This window comes from Coenobita brevimanus, chromosome 80 (assembly GCF_032717465.1).
Source record: "Coenobita brevimanus isolate Jiangsu-jjx chromosome 80, ASM3271746v2, whole genome shotgun sequence".
Lineage (NCBI taxonomy): Eukaryota > Metazoa > Arthropoda > Malacostraca > Decapoda > Coenobitidae > Coenobita > Coenobita brevimanus.
Window position 1 is genome coordinate 16,578,365 of NC_137033.1, and position 16,947 is coordinate 16,595,311.

Consider the following 16,947-nt stretch of genomic DNA (forward strand, 5'->3'; position numbering starts at 1 on the left):
TGAGACTAAGGAGTGCCATCTTGTAACCCATTAACCCCTGCAATCTGATGACATACCTCCAATCAGTTTTATACAGCTACAGGGAGACCTCTTTAGCGACAAGTAATGGCAATACAGTACCTAACCGCTTCAGTTCAAAAACTCTCTCCACAGTCAAATAAGTTAAAATAACAAGAATAAGATCAATATCACATCACTGGACTGAAGGTTTAACCTCTTTGTTACATTTCCACTTAAGGTGAATAAATATTGCCTTAAATGTGTTCATTCTTGCCCTAAACATCTGGGTTGAGTACAGTATCCTAGGCACCTATACTCCTAATATACATTTAAGTATTTTATGAAATGGATAGCATTGAGGAAAAGAATATTATAAAAAAAAAACCATACCATCATACTACAGTTCCTGGAGGTGATATTCAAACTTCCTCACACCATGGTTCTTGCATAAAGCCATATCTAAAATGCATAACTTCACAAACAGCCTTATAATTTTATCCATCCTTCCATCCATCATCCAGTCCTACATTACCCCATGAGAAGCATGGGAGCCAGGGGCTAGGCAAGTTGGTCCTGATAATTACGGTGAGTGACCAGCCTCACTCATCCCAGAGTGGCAGTACGTGAGCAATAAACCTTGACCACCTCTTGGATGTAAACCTACACAGGCTAAATCCGATTGGAATGCCTTAATTACCCACTTAACCACCAGGCACCATAATTTGGCTATATGGTTACCACCCAGTGTAGTAAATGGTTTCCTGGTGTAAAGGAAGCCATTTGGCTGTCACTCAGTGTAGTCACCCATAGGCAGTAAGAAGAGGAAAGAATGAAGGACAGAAAGTTAGAAGAGGGCGTGTAAAGTCCCTCGTAGGCAGAAGGAGGAGGAAAGAATGAGATACAGACAGACTAGGAAGGATTAAAGTAAAGGGCAGACACCTAAAGCAGCTCTACATTTTATTTCCTCATTCATTTTCCAAACAAGCAATTTGCAACAAAAATATGTACAGTATATGTTTCATGCACTTATACCACTTGCTCCCTACTTCCTAAGGTGACTCGACACTGAGGGACAAGCCTAATGGTTTCCTGTAACCTTGGAAACTATTTACAACACTGGGTGGTAACTATATAACCAAGTAACAGGGTGATGAGAAACCTAATATGGTGCTTCTCTTACCTGTCTGGAGGGGCAAATGTGGTATCCATCTAGGAACCAAACTTCCACCCTTCCCTGCACCTCACAGTAGTGACAATTGCATTGTCCACCACAAAGGAACATCAGTCCACTGCATGAGATGACCCTGCAGGGGCAGTTGCTTGCTTGTGGTTGCTGGGACTACTTGGCCTGTCAGACCAGGGTTACTCTACTATTAACTAGGAAGTTCACTGTAATACATAAAGTAACTTAATGCAGTATTGTATTTCTTGCTTTTAAAACCCTTCAGGAATATAGGCAGCTCATTTTGTTTTACAATTTCACTTGTTTCAACGCTGAATGGGAAATTATACTAAAGACAAATCTGGTAGTACTATACAGTATTTACTTGATACTGCTCCATCAAATTACTCCCAAACTAATGAATGTAGTAATTCTTTAACTTCTTCCTGTCAAATTCTATTGACTGCTTGGTCTTATCAAAGCAAATTCTAATACATTTTAGTTTTATTTGTTGTTATCTGACATTTAAACTTTAAAGTATTGATGGACAGAGCATGAAATGATGCTATCTGAACTGGTAAACTTTCATGTTTTTCAAATATACAATATTTTTTTCCATACATTTGTAGCTTTATGAAATTCACACACTTGCAACATTTATGACAAATCAGTGTCTTGTTATACATCATGGCATCTCTTTCCAACCCTAAAAATCATTAACTGACTTCAAGAATTAAATAACTGTCATCACAGAAGTGGATTGTGAAGATGGTTTCTTCTTCACATACAGGTACTGCAACACAAGATGAATATAATTATCTGGTTGTATCATGTATAAAATGAAAAGTCAGTAAGGTGTTCAGGGGTGCTTCCTTTGGTTGAATGAAATCTAGTGGGAACCAGTTTAACATCCTGTACAGCATTCGGTGTTGCTTTTACTTAACGTACTTGATATGTTCTCCGTTAGAAGTAATAAATTCCATTTTTACTGAACCCTAATGGTCTGCTAGGTTTTAAGCCTTTTTTTTGAGCTATACCAAGATGGTTCTCCTAGGTTCTGGGAAGGTAAATGATCAAAAGCCAAAGTTGGGCACCTGTGTCTTTTATGTACTTGGTGGCAACACTGAGTCTGCCACCATATATATTCCGGTCAATCACGTATGGTATTACTGTTGCTGCAACCCTAGGCTATGTTGAACGCAGACCCAATGGATGGTTGGAACTGGGCACTGTAATGGGTCTCTAACAAATTTTCTGTTGGTGTTTTGTTGAAGGATTGTGTGTGCTTACATAAGGCATAAACTGATGAAATATTCTACAGATTCATTCCAAATAAAACTAGGTCTGACCCAGTATAAAGTTCGTCTAATACAGCCACTTCTGCCTGCCGTGGGGTAATAGTAAGAGACCACTACACAAGTTTTCAAGTACAGTACAGTAGTAATACTGAAATAAACCAGTTATAAAGCTATGACAGCAGCAGTAATAGATAACATTATCATCTAATCCTGTGCTTCCCCATGCGAAACATAGGAGCCCGGGGCTAGGCAAGCTGGTCCTGACACTTAAGATAAGAGTGACCAGCCTCACTCACCCACGTGTGGCATTACATGAGCAGTAAACCCCAACCATCCCTTGGATATAAACCTGCACGGGCTCAATCTGATTGGAGCGCCTTAATTGCTCATTAAACCACCAGGTGCCATAATCTGGTTATACGGTTACCACCTATCGTAGCAAAAGGTTTCCTGGTGTACTGGAAATGACTTGGCTTGTCACTCAGTACAGTCATCCATAGGCTGAAGGAAGAGGAATGAACGAGGGAAAAAAGGACAGAAGAGGGAGTGTAGTCACCCACAGGAATAAGGAAGAGGAATGAAACAAAAACAGGAGAGGACGGATGGAAAAAAGGACGGGAGAAAGAAAAAGCTAGTCACCTGAGAGCAGCACTATATCAAGTGACTGGATGGTGAGCACCTCCACACAATGGTCTAATTATATCAATCTATATAATGAAAGTCTTCCACGACACAGAAAAGGCCATGCCTTTTGGGTACAGCATTTGAACAAATGTTTCACAGAAACAATTAACATGAAGAAAAGGATACAATAACTAACTAAATATGAGAAAAAGGAAAAAAATTATAAATAAAAATTTAAAATAGTGAACCAAGTCTAAACTACAATAAATTGTATATTAATCAATATTAACATAGTCAACCTGCAATTTGATAAACTCTTCCTTCCATAAGTAAATTATTAGACAGTGGATATACTAAGGGAGGAAAAACAAAACAATAAACTAAATCTACTGAAAAATAAGAAAAAAGAACTAAGTCTACCAAAACATGAAAAATGAATTAAACGTACTCTTGAACTACATGACTAAGACCAAATCATGTTTGTCATGACAGCTACAACCTCCATTCAGATACACAGACCTCTTTGCATCAAAACATCCAATGAGCTCTGCACGCACTATTAACATCATAATCATACATGACCAAATATTTGTTAGGTAAGACGAGAAGTCATCATCACAAAAGTAAGATATAAAATGTGAAAGTGCAGTAACTGTCCCATGTCAGGTCTGACCCACAATAAAATTTATCAACCACAGCCACCTTCTGCCTTAGCTGTCATGATGTTTTCTGTAAGAACTGAAAGCATTAGATGCAAATACTCCTCTATCCAATGACATCCTCATTTACTCCTATTTCTATCCAACTCTTCAGCTGAAGACAGACCTTTAAAACTAAAGGGGTTAAATAAAGCCTATGTCTATTTCTTCATTCAGGGCTCTTGCTAGCTGCCGATGGTTGCAAGCCACTTGGCTCCAAAGGCTTCAGCTTTACGGGCCAAATAAATTTTTAGCAGCCAAACTGACTACGAGCCGCAATATTTGTAAACAAAATATCGCTCGAATGTTCGGGCTTCAGTCCGGGTACGCTCAGCAATGTTCATCAGTCTATTTTTGAACATTCACAATGGCGACAAAGACTTAATAATCGATCACAACATGCTTTTTTGTTCATTTAAGTGATGTACTTACTTTGTAGTTTACTGGGTTTTGAAGTCGATGTATTTTCTCCAAGCCAAATGGCGACTTGCATGTAAAATTTGTTTGCCGAAGGGAAAAAATACTTGCACTTGCGAGCTGTGGCTTGCCAAACAAGAGCACTGTCATTATTAGCCTGCTCTCCTGGGTTGAATACAATAATCTAAAAGCAGCAAGAACAAAATAAATATTCTCTAGATGAATGAAAAATAGAAGTGTGTTCTTGACTCCCCAATGTTATATAAAAAAGGAACTGTACAAAAATTCCCCACCACCACTCCTCCCAAGTAAGTACACCTTAAACTTTCATTTACAAAGATTATTAAAAACAAACTCACAATACGAATGTATTTATTGAACAAATAATCATATTTGCACTTCCAAAGACATTATCTTGAAATTCTGGAATGAACAGAACTTTACACACTACTCATCTTCTCCAAATAAGAAAGATTTTTACTTAATTGCTTAGAAAGATTTTACTTACTCAGAAATGAAGTTACAGTACATAGTATAATGGCAAATTTTTAAAAAATCATTGTCAACCACTGTTGTAGGAAAAGTATAAAAGCAATATTACAAAAGACTTAAGAACATCAGTCATCGGCATCATCATCCTTCCTTGGACTGCCATTTTCAACTGGAGATCTGGAGCGACTACGATCTCTGCAAGAAAATAACTTTTGTCAATGTATGGAAATGGGAACCCTAATGCTGCATATATGATTAATTCTGTTGGGAAACTGTGCTTATCTTACCTAATGCAATCTCATAGTTAACTCAAATTTCATACCGAGAAATTTGTTGCCCCAAAAGACTTACCCTCGATCTTCAGGCGAGAGTGAGCGCTCCTTATCACGATCTCTGTCACGTGACTGTGACCGAGATCTATCATGGCTGCGGCTGCGGTCTCTTACACGAGAACGTGACCTGGAGCGGTCCCTTGACCTGCTACGGTTGCGTGAGTAAGAGCGATCCCTAGTCCTGCTGCGGGATCTTGTTCGGGACCGGGTGTATGACCTTCTCCTACGGGGTGATCGGCTTCGACTGCGAGACCTAGAATATCTGTTAAGTTGTCAATTAATTGCATAATACAGTATGACAACGCACACACCAATGAACAAATCCAATAGACGACAAACTGATGAATATTATTCTCTAGATTTAGTAATACTATTCCTCTCTTTTCAACAACTGCAGAGCCTCTCCCATGCACAAAAACTGAGCCTGGAAGATTATACTCTTGCCAGGCAGCCAACATTGTAACCATGAAGAGTTCTCTCAAAAATTTTCATGGCAAAAAAATCATCAGTAAAATATAACCCTACATACTGCATTTAAAAAAAAAAAAAAAAAAAAAAAAAAAAAAAAAAATCCTGAAGATGAAGAAACACCATGGTCACTATATGCTAATCATACAGAGACAAGCACATAGAACATCCTCAATATGCAATAAAACCCTATTTACTTACATGAACTGGTTCAGGCTGATGATGTTGACCAAACCTAAACAGAAGGGAATACAGTAGAACCCCGATTTAATGAAAACTTTTTCTATATGAAACAAGTTTCATTATTATCTCTTACCAACTACCAGACACAATCACTACTGAGGAATATTTAAGTGCTTGGCATGTTCTGAATTCTTATCATGTACTGTACGGTACATACATTTAGCCCATGCTTAAACATGTACCACAATGGTATATAATCTCCAATACACTGGCCGCTACAATATTCTCTATCCTTGTAAAATCGAGACAACCTGTGTAGTGTTGCTACTCCGGAATAAGGTTCGATGTGTTTGTATACCGTAGCTTAATTACGTAACACTATCATCGCTATAGAATACAGTTCGCTGTGCTTATCGAATGCGCAAACTTCGAAACACTGTTACTTAGGAACAATCTGTCGAGTTCTATGCCAACAACATCGCCACGGGAACTAAATCGGGGTTCTACTGTAAATAACTGAATGAATACTACCTATGGGAAAAAAATCATGAGTGGAATTTTAGAACAGTAAGCTTACTGTGCCTGTCAAGAGTACTGAATCTCAGAGGAGAGTTGTCTGAAGGTCTGACGTTCGATCACGTAGGTAGGGTCATGTAACTGCGATGTTTAACCAGCGATGAACGCTCATGTTACTGCGATGATCAAGAAGAGCACGAGAGAAGTCTACGCTGATTGACTGGCAGGCAGTAAGCTTTACAAATGAGGCCATGAAGTTCAAGGTGTGGCTGGAAGGTCAAATTCAAGTCGTACTTCGACGAAGTATCAACAGAGCGTCGATCTTTGACTACTCGAGGTTTGGGAATGGGGATCTCAGCCGTTTTGCCTACAAAAATGAGTGTTCTGTCAATATCAGTCTCAGGAGAATATAATCCCTTACTTGATAAGATTAAGTTGACCACACAAGACAAGTCCACATGACAAATTTAAGCAAAGATTAGGCATGACAGACGTGAATTAACACTGACAAAGCGATATGACAGCAACAAGGTCTTATTTTTAACCATGACCTTTACAGAAGGAACAATGTGAACTGTATCTGATAATGGCCTCCTATGTGAGTAAGTACTTAATGAATGAAGCTTAGAAATTCGGGAATCATGCAAAAACAACCACATTATTTAAACACTTGAGTGCAAAGGTGGACAAGCTCCCAGTTTTTGACGACAATTTCTGAAGCATGTGCTGCTGATACACGTCTAACCCTTCTAAATCATTTCTGGCTACATTCTGTAATGTGAGATGCAGGCTACTCTCATCTATCAATAAAAGGTGTTCCATATATGATCGTAAAAATTCAGAGCTTGTGCTTTTCCACTCTCAGTTTTAATAATATGGCCATAACCTGATGAGATGCCGATCCATACAAAATGAGTCGTATTCTTGTTTGCTTAGGAGCTTTCGTAACACATTGTTCTACGCAATTTATTTTGCCCATTTTTTGTTAATTTCTGACATGTTACTGTTGCAAGCTACAATAAGAGAAAGATATAATGTTATACAAAGAGAATATTAAGGGGTAATGTGCAAAATTAAATGCTGGGAAGATGTGCTACGAAGTCTCATGCCAACGAGAACACGGGCCACGCTGTAACTCCTTAACCGCTAAACTCTCTTACCTTCCATGACGCCGGCTGTACCTATAGCAGTCCCTGGCATAGTGTCCCCGCTCACCACACTCATAGCAGCGATCTTCTGGGTGGAAAGGGCGACCACGGCGAGGGGGAGGTCCCCGGAATCTGCTGCGGGACTTGCCTGTTGACAACTCCACACGCACACGACGGCCACATATTGTCCTTGAGGTGCAGGGGAATGAAAACAAGCAAATTAATCATCATTCTTATCTTCCTTCTATATGATGAAAAGTTGAGGACGGATGATGATGATGATGATGATCATCATCATCCGGACCTCCTTTCCCACCCTAGGGCACGGTGAGGAGTAGCACTGTCCAGACAGCCCAAATCTGCCCAATCCAATAGGCCACACTTCCATTCACTAATCATTAAACAATCATCATCATCATCACCATCCGGACCTCCTTTTCCATGCTAGAGCAGGGTGAGAAGCAGCAATGTCCAGACAGCCCAAATTTGCCCAATTCAATGGACCACGCTTCCATTCACTCATCATTCAGGCCCCCAGAATCCTGGCTCTACCGAATATGCCCAAAACATTCACCACGTTCTGTATTCATCCATCATCCAATCCTACGTTGCCCCACGAGAAGCGTAGGAGCCCAGGGCTAGGCAGTTGGTCCTAACATTTAAGATGAGAGTGACCAGCCTCACTCATCCCTGAGTGGCATTACGTGAGCAATAAACCCCAACCACCCCTTGGATATAAACCTCCGCCGGCTCAATCCGACTGGAGCGCAATAATTACCCACTAAACCACCAGGCACAAAATTTGGTTGTATGGTTACCACCCAGCATAGTAAATGGTTTCCTGGTGTACAGGAAACCATTTTACTTGTCACTCAGTGCAGAGGCACCCACAGGCACGTTCTGAAGCTTCACATAAATGCATCCGAAAGATATAGTAATAATAATTCATTCATTCATCATCTAATCCAATGTTGCCCCATGAGGAGTGTAGGAGCCCACAGCTAGGCAAGTTGGTCCTGACATTTAAGATGAGAGTGACCAGCCTCCGTCATCCCTGAGTGGCATTATGTGAACAATAAACTCCAACCACCCCTTGGATACCAGTAATAATAAACTAATAAACATCTACCAATCTATCTACTGCCAGATGCCTTAATCCCATAAGGGGTGGCCACAAACAAATTGCCTCTTGTCCGGCATTTGTCAGTAGCACTGTATCTTCAGCATACAACAAATGTGAGCTATTCCATCCATCACCAACACCATTCCTCTCTCCATTACTTGTGTTTTTACTTCTCTGATCACCCCAACCTTTGTAAATATATTGAACAACCATGGGGCCATCACACAACCTTGTCGCATGCCCACACTGATCGTGAACCATTCACTTAGCTGCCCATTTACCCTTACACATGCCTCACTACTATTTAAAAAACTCTTGACGGCATCTAGCAGATTACCATCTACAACATACATTCGCATAACCTTCCACAATCCTCTGTCTACTTTGTCATATGCTTTTTCAGATCCATGAATGCCATAAACACTTTATGGTCCTTCTCACAAGCCTTCTCCACTATGTCTTACTGCAAATATCTGATCCACACATCCTCTGCCACCCTGTTCATCACTCACTAGGATTTCTGATATCTCTTACTTTCTCTATAAAAATTCTTCCATATACCTTCCCTACCACACTCAATTGACTTATGTCACGATAATTCTTGCCCTCGCTTCGCTCTCCTTTATTTTGGTACAGAGGTACAATCACTCTGCTGGCACAGTTTCACTCATCCAATCTTTCTTACATACCCCCAACAAGCACTTCATTCCACTCTCTCCACTACACTTAATCATTTCTGCATACACCTCATCAACCCCTGCTGCTTTCCCATTCTTCATAAGTGTTTCATGAATACATTAATTTTAAAAGACAGTGTAGTGACAGACCACTGGTATGTACTAACATACTATAAGAAGCATCCTGAACACACCTCCAGTACTTCCATGGAAGGCTCTATGACCACAATCAACATATGTACAAAGATCATAATGAAATTTATTTAAAATGAAGGAAAGGGAGAACAATTTGACAATGGATAATTAACCTGCTTTTACCCGTTTTGCACAAGGTATTGGTTAAGACAGCTTTTTAGAATGTGTAATAAAGGGCTCCTACGCTCCTCATGGGGCAATGTAGGATTGGATGATGGATGGATGGATGGTAATAAAGGAAACTTTTGTTGCAATCTTATAAGTGAAACTGGCAGCACAGAGTTTATGCAAGGCTATCCCTTACCAAGAGGTTCATATGAGGCACCATCAATGGAGATGATGACCAGACTATGATTGTAAATACCAGTACTAAAGTTCCTAAAAAGACTTAACTCATCACTCTCTGCTATTACATTAAACTAGAACTGCATCTTTTGTCACTATTCTTTATGAAAGAATCTGAACTCATGACATTGTAAAACATGATGTATATATCTTACCTGCCGTCCAAGCCTCTCACAGCATCCTCTGCATCCCTCACATCTTCAAATTCCACAAATGCAAATCCAGGGGGATTGCGAGCCACCCAAACATTCCTCAAGGGGCCGTAATAAGAAAATGCTTCCTCAAGTTCTTGCTTGGAAGCTCCTGAGCCCAGGTCCCCCACATACACTTTGCAGTCAAGGGATGAAGGCATCTTTTACCATGGCCTGTAGAATACAAAGGACAGACATTATAAATAACTAGCAGTTGCCTTTCAATGAGCAGCATTGGTCTTACTAATCCAGACTAAGTAAATATAGGAACTACATTAGGTAGCTAAGAATATGGTTGCTATAATTAATACTTGTCATTGAACAAAACATCCAAAAAAGTTAACACTAACTGCTATTGCTACTGCCAATCTGGTACTGTATACATGCAACAATCTATATACTGGCACCTGCTCTGTGCAATTTCATGGAGAACCTAATGAACTACTCTGGCTATTCAGACCTGTGAGGCTGTGATTACACAGGATAACAGATTCCACCAGGGTGGACCACTGTGCCAACAAAAATAAGTTTGGTCGTTATACAGTCTGGCATTAAAACAGGATAATATGACTGTCCTGTATGACTTGGGATGTAGATATAAACAATGCAGAAGTACAGAATATAAACATTTACCCAACAATTATTATTGTTATCTTATATGACTCCTTCATTACTGAAAAACTCGTACCTGTGTGAGACAAACGAAAATGCCTGTGGCATACTGAAATCGAGGGAGTCACACACGGGTGACATACAGGACAGAGCACTCTGCTCTTCTAGGTATTGTATGTAGTACAGGTACCAATCAGCCTTTGATGTGGCAACACCAGGCTATGCCACAGTTTGTCATATTAAGTAAATTAAATGTCATGAACATCATGTACGTGGCCAACAGCTTGCTCCAACCCTTATGATGTATTTTTTCATTCACACCCCCTCCCAGTGATTTATGGCAACTCTTGTAATGACCAACCATGCGTACAATGATAATAATGTTACACGTTATTGTGGGGTTGGGGGGGAAGGCTGCTGTAAAACTGATGTATAGGAGTTATTCTGCAGTATCACCCTGGTCAACTTTCAGTAATTTACATCATTCAATTTCGATACAGGTACAATAAAATATATTTTCTAATCGATTTTAGTGTGATTTAAATTAATCTAAGCTTCATTACAGTCAGAAATCACTCGTTTTGGAGATTGGGTCTTCCCATGGCAAAATAGGTCTTCCCATGGCAAAATATACCGATTTTTGGGTGGCTAAGGAAGCAGCCAGATCGCCTGCAGCAATGTTTACTGATGATCTCACTGCCTGCCTGCATTGCTTACCAACCATCACTTTGACTGAAGGCGTCAGTGTATCTCGTGTCAAAACAGTGGAAAACAATGGGGTGCTTTCAAAGCTAGTATTCCGCTAGATGGCTCTACTGTTGCAGTAAACACATTCACCGCACTGTTTAAAAAGCATATTTTTCTTTGTTAAATATCTATACTGTTGTGTGAAAATGTGAATCATGGTAATGTCATATGCCAAAATATAAATAATACAAACAGAACATGTATATATAACGTATTGTGAAGTGTTTATATTGATCATAAATGGAAATTAAAATATCACTGATGGCATGTGATGGCAACCCGTCTTTCCAGTGACCCTATATCATTTAATTTCTGCTACATTTAGTGCAAATTTGGTTCTTAATACATTGTCTGCCAACAGCCATACCACGTGCCAACGGCCATACCACATTCAGTACACCGCTTCCCGTCCGATCAGTGAAGTTAAGCAACGTTGGGTCTGGCTAGTACTTGGATGGGTGACCGCCTGGGAACACCAGATGCTGTTGGCATAACGTTCTCCCTACATGTCAAGTGGGGTTGGTGGAGGATTAGTGCCCTTCCCTGTAAAACAATTAACTCGAAGCCCTTGGCCACCCCGTTTGGGATACATGGCGTCTGGCAATTTATTTTGTTTCTGTTCAGACTGTAAAGTACGCCTAGTGGGTATTTAGACTCATCCAGTTTCTAAGTGGGCAGAAAGTTAATGTTGAGTAAATACTGGCATTCAACATTTGCTCGCTTCCTTCACGCATGCGCACCACAAGACAGTGCCGTGTTTAAGTTTTTTCACGGGGGATGTCAAGTTTCCATGAAATTTTTTTTGATGGCGTGTAATGTCACGGATTCACTCTAGAAACGAGCTATATTCATAACATTTGTCATTGGTTCATAAGTGACTATGTATAGGCAGTGTGTTTCACTGAGCGATATCTTTGTGTACAGTAATTGTCATTCCCACATCTTGCCGCTCTAGCTGTTAACTAAGCTACACCCATTTCTCATGTCCCTGTACCCAACGTTGGTTACATTACTGTCGTAAATGGACACACCCACAAACACACACAGTTCAGTAATGTGAGTTCCTGACTGTCGAGCTGAGAGAGAGAGAGAGAGAGATACCTTCCCCTGCAACTTCCTTGCACCATGAGTGAATCATATTCATATGTATCACTGTAGCTTTTTGTAAATAAAGTGTTACAGTGAAGTTTTGTCTTTTTCTGTTGAGAACTAGTGGTTATTTTCATTTTTACATTTCACCAAGTGCCTACCAAATAAATACCTTAAGGTCATTGTATCATCAATATCTCACACACATTGCCCCCTCTAGGCAAGTCCCTAATGGTATGGTCATGTGAGAACTGTCTCCAGGCCACCTGTCCACACACATATGTTTGTAAGATCTTCCACTGACTGAGTCAGTAGCTTGTGCACATACCAGTCCTCTTGACCTGGATGCAATCTCACTGGGGGTAGACATTTAAGAGGATGCAGTAGTGTTTACTCGTCATGTGTTCTCACATTTGCATGTGTATATATATATATACAGTAATCCCTCCAATATCCGACGTAATAGAGCCATAGGCAGGTCCGGATAGTGGTCCTGTCCGGATATTGGGCCTCAGCTTATGGACTTGTACTTATGGACCCTAACTCTGAAAAACACCTATACAACTGCCTCTAGACATGCATTGCACCTATTTAAGACCCAAATCACACCAATAAGGGACATAAAAGACTGAAATAAATGCAAAAGAACCAAAAAATGAGGTTTTAGAGGTGAGTCTATACAATATTAAACATTCTGGGTACTTACAAGTCCCTTGCTCCTGGACTGGTTTGAACCGCCAGTTTGCAGTCCACAGTTAATCCTCTGCACTCTAAATTCTAATTTCTTAACAGTGCACAACACTGTAAATTCCTGTGTGTTCTAGTGGCGAGGTATTGCAGTTTATTCACAAAAAACAAGCACCTGTGGCTTGCACTGTTATGAGTATCTGCTCTCCATCGGAGTTAAGCTGTGACTGTTGATGTTGGTGGGGTAACAGAGTTGCCAGATCGCAACAGCCACATTACCAATCTCCTCAACTTTCATTGTCAAATATAACTTTTCATTACCAAATTTGTAAAGCTAGCATATATTCTTCACTAATTATATAGACAAGTGGAAATACATGTAATCACTCTCCTTATAACTAACACCATGTTGATTATTTTCACACTATGTAGGGTAGCAGATTAATCAGAGAGAGCAAACAATCCACCATCTCCATCCTGTGTATCCTCATACATGTGAAAAATCCATTTGGTACTGCATTATTCTAATTCATTACCAAACAAATTTTTCATTACCAAATTGGCCCACACTTGGTAATGAAAAATACCAAATGGCAACCTGACAGGGGAGGGGGGAGGGGGAGGAAGGAAGGGGTGAAGGGACCATGGTGTAACAGCTGTTCGGCGCCAGGCGGGAATTTCAAATTATGGGAGGGAAAAAAAAGTCAGATTTTTTTCGAATTTTTTGCGTTTTTTTGGCCCATTTAGGGAATATTGGATCCCAGGAGGATTATGTCCGGTTAGTGGGGATGTTCGGATATTGGGCGTTCGGATATTAGAGGGATTACTGTGTATGTATGTATGTATGTATGTATGTATATATATATATATATATATATACATAATATATATATAATCGTGAATACTGAACTTGACTCCGTGTGAATCTTGTGGATCACTTGGAGGCGATGTCTTGGCTTGTTTACCTACCACAGTCGTCTGTCCTCGGTGAGACTGGGCAAAAAATGATGCGTAAACGATCTTGGTTTTGGGACGGTTCCCCAGACCGGATGATTTATGATGGTGAATGCCAGTATTTACTCGACATTAAATTTCTGCCCACATAGAGACTGGATGAGTCAAGATACCCACTAGGCATACTTTACACTCTGAACAAACTATGTATTAAGAATCTAACTTGCATTAAATGTAGCAGAAATTAAATAATATAGGACCACTGAAATGACGGATTGCCATCACATGCCATCAGTGATATTTTAATTTCAGTTTATGATAAATATAAACAATTCATGATACGTTATATATACGTGTTCTATTTGTATTATTTATATTGCGGCATGACATTACCATGATTCACAATTTCACACGTGTAAATATTTAACAAAATTATGCGTTTTAAACAGCGCGGGAATGTGTTTACTGCAACAGTGGAGCCATCTGATGGAATACTAGGCTCTTCAGAAGCACCCCATTACTTAACCAAACCTAACCTAATTCAACCTAACTTCATTTTTGATATTTGACAGCCAGCTTTCAAATGAAAAAAATGCACATTAAGAACGTTAAATATGGCCGACTACTGGCAGATGTCGGCGAAGTCCAAGGTAGTTAATTTAAATAAAGGATTTCCATGTTAAATATATACTTCTGAAAACAAATTTAGTGTGGAATAAATTCAAAATAATGCGACATACCACGTGGTTGTTTCAGATTACCTGGATAGAGTAATATGAATCACCAATAACTGACCTTCACCTATTAAAAAAAAATTACTTTGTCACAAATATCAAAATTTCCAATCTTGGCTTATGATTAAAAGACAAATGGCTTAAATGTCATGAGAAAAAGTAAAATGGGATGAATTGCAGCAGAGATCCAATTAACCAACACAAAAATTTTATGTCACTATTTTTCATAATTGTAAACAGGTTGACGAATGAAGAAGTGAAGGAACGTTGTGGGGTAGATGTGGATGTGGTTGAAAAGATTAGGAGAAATACACTGAGGTGGTTTGGACATGTGGAGAGAATGGAGAATGAAAGACTGATTAAGAGGGTGTATGTAGGTGAGGTGGAGGGAGGGAGAGGGAGGGGTAGACCGAGGATGAGGTGGAGGGATGGAGTTAAGAGGTATATGAGGGAGGGGAGTCAAATGGTGGGTGACAGAGTGACTTGGAGGCGTTTTGTCTGCGGCCACCCTTTGCGGGATTAGGGCGTCGGGCTATAGATAGATAGATAGATAGTAAACTCATTCATGACATCCAGTTTCTGGAAATATTTACGTAACATGAGATTCATGAATCCCAAATTCTGCAAAAATAATGTTACTCAAGAGCTCTAGTTTGTCAATGTAGGAAGTGGCGTCCTACAAAGAATAATGGGCCGATTTGAGCCAGATTCATTTGTCCCCAAACCAGTCAGGTTAAACTGTTTGGTCTGGCTGGATTACATCATGATAGCAGGGACACATGATAGTGACGAACTGACAATGTGCCAAATCAAGTTTAATGTCTGACATGGCGGGTGATCACTTGCTAGTCTAAATGTAAAACTGGCAGATTTTTTTACTTATCTTCAAAAACCACTTCTTTCCACTACCTATTTTTTAAAAGCTATCTCAACTATTTGTTTTATTCAAAAAAAGTACCGTACCACTGTAAATTTTATGCACGGGAGTTCTCCTGTAATTTCACCATAATAAATACTGGGGAAAATGAAAATATACCTGACGGGTGTGAGCATCATTTATGTAAAATCCCAATCACTGAAAGGGGGGGGGGGAGTCTCCGGTCACTTTTTTCAAACCGACTTTAATCCCAAAATATTTATCCGTAGCATGGAGCACTACAGCTAACCCCTACCTTCAATTTACTTTAATCCATATCAATAATGCGTTGTACTAAATGAGGAAGGCCGGTGTACCGTTGGGGGTGGCTTGATACCGCCACAACACGGCATGGCACAATGCATCACCCCAAACCCTTACCATAGTTTTTCTACACTATTTAGCAAACGTCTAGAATATCAATCGTGGCCTCTGAAAATTGATGCAAATGTCTACTTACCCAAACTGCCGATTATAAAGCAAAGTCCACAAAAAACCAAAGCGCGTCGGGGTTAATGCGTCACGACAACTCCCTCCTCCTCACAGTCATTCCATGCGACTCCATCGATCCTAAACGTATAGTCGTTGGTTCTTCGAGAAAAAAGTACATGTAAATATAAATTCACTTATAATAGTTCTGGTGCCAGGTTTCATTAGACAGTTATATATTTTCTTACTTTTATATACAAAATACTGTATTACTGGAGACGATGAAATTAGTCAAAATTAGCGGGAATTTCGAACTGTGCTGCTCCACTCTCCTTTCAATAACCTACGTCAATACGTATATCGTACAGTATTCCTCCTTTTCAACATTGTCCTTTGGTACCCAGTGTGCATATTAATTTTGTTAAATGTGTCCACACCACATCTGTGAATTTGACTGTCCATTCATTAATTGCTTTTCGCTCGCTGTAGCCATTTCTTCCATCCCAAATTACCCATAGATTACTGTTACACCATTCTGCTTCTTTCTACAGCTGTTCTGAAAGTGGTTGATGGTAGGTGGTGGCGACCATCATCTATTCACTAGATGTAGTGCTGGCTACTTCTTCCTTCACCTTTATCATTCTTTTTCTGTGTCTGCCCTTCTCATTTCTGTTTCTCCCATCTTTCATGTCACTTTTTAGTACTCTTCTTTCTTTTTCAGGTGGCTTTGCATTGAGTGACAAGCTAAATTGTTTTCTACGTTCCGGGAAATCATTTACAACACTGAGTAGTCACCATATAACCAACCCATATGTTTTCCCTACATGTCAACAAGCAGGTTGGTGGAGGGTTAGTGCAAGGCCACCGAGTGCCCCTCCCTGTAGAACAGCTAACTCAAAGACAAACGACC

General features: G+C 39.9%; 1 protein-coding gene and 1 non-coding gene across 3 annotated transcripts; one reads left to right on the forward strand and one right to left on the reverse strand.

The window, feature by feature from the left end:
• Nucleotides 1-949: 949 nt before the first annotated feature.
• Nucleotides 950-16,175, reverse strand: LOC145409374 (serine/arginine-rich splicing factor 7-like). 2 transcript variants are annotated; one of them, XM_080279849.1, is made up of 5 exons: nt 16,069-16,175; nt 9,834-10,043; nt 7,351-7,527; nt 5,043-5,276; nt 950-4,886 (listed from the first exon to the last, which is right to left on the reverse strand). In XM_080279849.1, exons 2-5 carry the CDS (start codon nt 10,028-10,030, stop codon nt 4,817-4,819), a joined length of 678 nt encoding a protein of 225 aa, XP_080135975.1. In that variant the 5' UTR covers nt 10,031-10,043; nt 16,069-16,175; the 3' UTR covers nt 950-4,816. The 2 variants fall into 2 exon arrangements, with proteins under 2 accessions (XP_080135975.1, XP_080135974.1); XM_080279848.1 differs by having other exon boundaries at nt 5,043-5,285.
• On the forward strand, nt 11,601-11,719 carry LOC145409450 (5S ribosomal RNA). The gene has a single exon (XR_013899105.1). It is a non-coding gene; the product is annotated as a 5S ribosomal RNA (ribosomal RNA).
• Nucleotides 16,176-16,947: the final 772 nt, after the last annotated feature.

What these genes read in the sequence shown, in the direction of transcription:
- LOC145409374 (XM_080279848.1), bottom strand. Translation starts at nt 10,030, where the DNA reads ATGCCTTCATCCCTTGACTGCAAAGTGTATGTGGGGGACCTGGGCTCA. An exon ending in GTGAGAGGCTTGGACGGCAG is followed by an intron (nt 7,528 to 9,833) that starts GTAAGATATATA and finishes CTGCACCTCAAG; the next exon opens with GACAATATGTGGCCGTCGTG. An exon ending in TACAGCCGGCGTCATGGAAG is followed by an intron (nt 5,286 to 7,350) that starts GTAAGAGAGTTT and finishes ACAACTTAACAG; the next exon opens with ATATTCTAGGTCTCGCAGTC.